The sequence below is a fragment of the Mya arenaria genome, chromosome 17, assembly GCF_026914265.1.
Source record: "Mya arenaria isolate MELC-2E11 chromosome 17, ASM2691426v1".
NCBI lineage: Eukaryota > Metazoa > Mollusca > Bivalvia > Myida > Myidae > Mya > Mya arenaria.
In genome coordinates this window covers 19,516,152-19,521,013 of record NC_069138.1, presented here as the reverse complement: position 1 = coordinate 19,521,013, position 4,862 = coordinate 19,516,152, and the positions used below count along the sequence as shown (strand labels likewise).

The window sequence follows — 4,862 nt, the reverse complement described above, 5'->3', positions numbered from 1 at the left end:
ATATTGATCTACTGATACTGTCTGGTTTATCGTTATATTAATTTGAAAATGCGCTGGGGCTGTTTTAAACCAATCAAAAATCAAGACAATGTATTACCACAAGCTCATCCAACATCTCTTGTGTACTGATAACGCGACCGCGTTCCACCTTGTTTTTGGAACGTTTTATTGGCATATCCCCTAATGGCTTGACAGGTGGCGGAACAAGGATCTTCGCTAACCTCTCTGGGATCAGGCCTTTTGTCACCAAAGGATTAGTGGTGTAATTCCCACATGTCGGGCATGTTTCCCCTGCCACGTTAGTTTGTCTTTCTGGAAATGACATATTTTAGCATGCACTTATCGTATACAGTTTCCTTCGGCTTCATGAAATTGTTAAAACCTGCAGGTAATTTAATGCTGTGTTGCTCCCCGTCTCCGCTAAAGAAAAGTAGTGGAATGTAACCTTGGTGATATCGATCTTTCCATTCTGACACTTAAAGTTTTGGGAACGGCGACCATGCCGTTTCTCTGCTGAATTTTTTGAAGTTTAGACAGTATTTGAAGCCTGACGAGCACATTGGTGTATGTATTCTTATTTCTTTACTATCAAGCTATCATAAGAATATGTGTTTTATTAAGAAATCTTCTGTATTTTAAGTAAAATCTGATAAGACTGATTTATGATTTCGTACCCAAATTTTTCACACCAAGATTTCAAGTATTTCAGTGTCACATACCATGCGAACAGAACTTAGTTGATATTAACTAGAATTATTATATGTTTTATCTTTTTGGTAATTTAGTTTTTTAACTACATATTATAATGTAAGTATAATGTTTTTGATATTTTGCTTAAAATGTAACCCACGTGTTATATTTCTGTATTTGTGTAATTTCAGTTTTTAACACAACGTACTCAACACCAATAAAGCTAAACTTGGAAATTGTTGTTTACTTGGTTCGCTGTCTGCGCTATGGCAGAACAAATACAAATACACTACATTGGATGGACCGATTTATAATAATCTATGAAAAAAATGAAATCAAAATCTTAATTATAGAAGAACTGAATTGGTCAACTAACCACTGGTTTCGCCTGTGGTTGCGAACATTGGTTCAATCAGCTGTGATTTGTCTATCGCGTCACGGTTAACAGGGCACAGACCAGTAACTTCAAAAGCTCGCTGAACCGAAGCTGGTGTCGCCTGGTCGATGGCATGTCGTAATACTGCAGGAAACTTTGATTTCCCCAATGTTACACCTGAGCAAGAGTACCCAAGATGGCTACACACGGTAGCAAATCGCGACTTAAGTGGCCCAAATACCTGAAAGCATATTAGTATATAGGTTTATGTAAAACATACAAATTACTATACATAGCTCGTGTAAACTTGTGTAGTACACAAGTTGAAACCAAAACGCCATGACAACATTAAGATAGCACCACAAATACTAATAATGTCATGTTACCTTAACATCTAAAGGCTGAAGGATGTGTGTTGTCTGTCCAGGGAATCCCATCAACACTACGTCGTTTTCAATTGCAGCCTTGATAGTGTTGATGGAAACATGACTGCCATGATTATCCATGGTTAGCAGCACGGGTCTTGCTTTCCCGCAGTGGGGAATGAAGCACTTCACGAACCACTGATGGAAAATATCTGTATTCATGAAGCCGGAGTCACTAGCCGCAAACAACCATGACTCAGGAACATCCTCGATTTTACGATGTGGAACGCAATCCTGTGAAATTATATTAACGTATTCTTCATACGGATATTAAAACGAATTATATGTATGGTTATTATGTCTGTCATTATTTTAGCTAAGAGCGAATGTTATATAAATTATGCAAGATTATACATGCTACTGTACATACTTGAAATATCACCAGCGACGGCAGAAAACGACCACTGCCACTGACACAAACGTGTGCGGTTATGTGTCCACTTGGTACTATTTTCTTTTTGAATACATGTCCGTTCTTGGGCGCAATAACCTTTGATGTAGATTTTTCTTTCCCCGTCCAACCCGTTTCATCGCAGTTAAAGATCTGTTGAAAACAAACTCACATGTTTAAATTGATATATTACACATGTGTTTTAATTGATATATTACATAAATTGAACATGCCTATATGCAATCTTTGACAATGTAACGGTCCGCTGTAGGCGGCGTGTGTGCGTTCATAATAATGTAACGGTCCGCTATAGGCGGCGGATTTGCGTGCATAGTATAACATTCCGTTATAAACGGAAGTACGTTCATAGTACCTATGTTAACTTGGTATGGTAATATGCAAATTAGCAAAGCCTGGGTTCTGTGTGAATAGAGAATTTAGTGTATATAAAGACCAGCGGGCCCCAGGGTCAAGCATGCTTTTCTCTGAAGGGATCTGTTGGTGTTTGTTTACGTCGCACGTTACAATAATAACTTATAATACAAGCTATAAATATATACATCAGTTAATGTCTGTTTTGAATGTCTTTACGACGGTACCTGTTCGGACTTGTTCCTTATGTCATACTTGTCCACCACTGCCTCATAAAAATCAAAGAACTCATTCAAGACAGCCTCGGTGGACATTGACGCTCGGGCGGCGTTCATGCTTTCTGCAGTTCTGTTGCTCAGCCCGTGGCGGTTCAAGAAGCCTTTAAACCATTTACTGGTAGGCCCGGTGATCATGTTCACTCTTTGTGCTGAACCTATAAATGTTTGTCATTGTATAATGTTGTTTTTTTACTTTCAAAGCGACAATATTTGATATTTATATAATCATCATCATCGGTAAAAGCCCCAGCAGCAACAAAACAATACGGTGATACTCATTATGAACAGTATAGCTTGATGCGAAAAATGCATCATACTTAATTAACGACCAGTGAAAGACGATGGTTTGATATAGAGATAGCGTAGGTTGTGGCTTAAAACATGTCAACATTTATGATACCACCTGCCCCCACCCCATAAAATATTGATTGGGACTGTTACGCGTTACCCAACAGCGGTTTCAGAGGTCGCAGTGGATAAACAATGGTAGCACCACCTCTAAAATTGCTGATGATACCTTGAATGATTATTGAAAGGAATACAAATACAAATAGTTCACCAGTTTAGACCAATATTAGACATATCCAATGCTATCATGTACATATGATCATTTATGATTAATATATATATGCATACCAGACTCATTAAGGATTTCAATAACCTTCGCCTTCACAATTGGACGAGAGGCCGGCACACCCTGGTTGGCCATGTATGTCAGGTAGTTGGCAAGAGCCCTTTCGTCGTCATCGCTAAGTTCGCGTTTCCTCCCTCTACTGCCTAACGTTTTATCATCCTTTGCCATAACATGGTCGTGGAGCGTTGACTTTGGCACCCCATATTGCAATGATGCATCCTTTAATTTCATCTCCTTTCTGCGAACGGCAGACACCGCCAGGTCCATGTCATCATTACTGTATGAACTCTTGTATTGGTAAGACATACTGATCTAAATTAAACGCAAATTAAACATCAATTAGAGTGCATTTTACAAGGGAAACAACTACATTGTAATTTTTATACATTGACTTTTTGAGTTAACTCCCTTGCTTCAAAAAAATATGCGAGAAATCCGCTTTATTTCTGAAAATAGAAAAGCCATATCAAAGAATCAAAAAGTTTTCACATAAATGCTGCTCAACACAAAAACAATGGCATCGTCAATTTAGTTACTTTATATGTTTTGGCATTGTATTTCGTGATGGACGATATGTCATAAACTTCGTATAGAAGGTATAGTGTTTAAAGATAACCCTGTCGAACCTCAATATAAAAGCTCGCGCTGTGTGACGTCATCCCCCACGTGACTAAATATTGACATTTGGGAAAGCGAAAGTTAGAGGTATTTATTTTGGGGTTATACTCACATAGCTGCACTGTTGCGTTGTTTCTGTTGCTATGACGGTCAGTTGCGTAGACAGTGATCATTCTAGGGTCGGTGGAATTACCGAAAACCCGAAAATCCCCGTAAATACCGAAAATCCCTTCCATTCTCTGAGGTATATAGCATTTTCTTCAATACGCCCGGATTTACTTCTTTATTGTGTTCGAATGTTGTATGCCGTAATTGGTTGAGGTTGGAGAGGGGTGGGGAAGCCTGGGGAGGGTGGGGATGGGGGTCGTGGTGACTAAAACCCGGGACCCCCTTTCATTTTACATCGAGTGTGCGAGGTGGTTTGTACGCCGGGAGTAATTACTTATTATTAGTGTCATCGCTTGTATGCCATAGTTGGTTGTAGAGAGGGGAAGGGGAGTCGGTGGAGGGGTGTTGGGGTGACTTAAACGTAATCAAAACCAACGAAGTATGATAACAAGATATATTCATTCAGTTTCGTTTATGAAAATTGTACTGTATTGGATGACACCGCACAGCAAGACACTTAAATGTGTGATCTGATAAGATAGCAGACGGTAATAAAGATACACAGAAGTTGTGTACTTTACATGGGCTGGAGTTATTTTGTTATCGTAGATATTGATATTTAATGTTTCAACTTCAAACTAGTAATTCAATTGATATCACATTGAATTTTTTTATTGATTTTCTGATTTTTAATATGTCGTACATTGATTGTTTAATAGCTTTTGTATTGATATTGCTTGTAATTAGTTTATATTGTTGAAAGCGCCTTTGAACGTGTATATAGAAATGGTGCTGTATAAGTTAATCGATAAATAATAATTAATTGTGTATTGTGAACAAGTTGTGTGTCGAGAAAGGTGAATAACTGGTATCAAGCGGGAGTTGATTATACAATTGTCCTTATGTGTATCATAACGAATTGTATGTGTCTCAACTGTTATGTGGAATCGCTTGGTATGTTTCATTGCAC

The 4,862-nt window shown here is 38.3% G+C and overlaps 1 protein-coding gene across 1 annotated transcript; it reads right to left on the bottom strand.

Moving 5' to 3' along the window:
* Positions 1 to 1,061: 1,061 nt before the first annotated feature.
* Positions 1,062 to 3,472, bottom strand: LOC128223247 (uncharacterized). The gene is made up of 5 exons (XM_052932537.1): positions 3,169 to 3,472; positions 2,482 to 2,687; positions 1,862 to 2,035; positions 1,453 to 1,725; positions 1,062 to 1,307 (listed from the first exon to the last, which is right to left on the bottom strand). Exons 1-5 carry the CDS (start codon positions 3,470 to 3,472, stop codon positions 1,062 to 1,064), a joined length of 1,203 nt encoding a protein of 400 aa, XP_052788497.1.
* Positions 3,473 to 4,862: the final 1,390 nt, after the last annotated feature.

What these genes read in the sequence shown, in the direction of transcription:
- LOC128223247 (XM_052932537.1), bottom strand. Translation starts at nt 3,472, where the DNA reads ATGTCTTACCAATACAAGAGTTCATACAGTAATGATGACATGGACCTG. An exon ending in TAAGGAACAAGTCCGAACAG is followed by an intron (nt 2,036 to 2,481) that starts GTACCGTCGTAA and finishes TGTTTTCAACAG; the next exon opens with ATCTTTAACTGCGATGAAAC. An exon ending in CGTCGCTGGTGATATTTCAA is followed by an intron (nt 1,726 to 1,861) that starts GTATGTACAGTA and finishes ATAATTTCACAG; the next exon opens with GATTGCGTTCCACATCGTAA.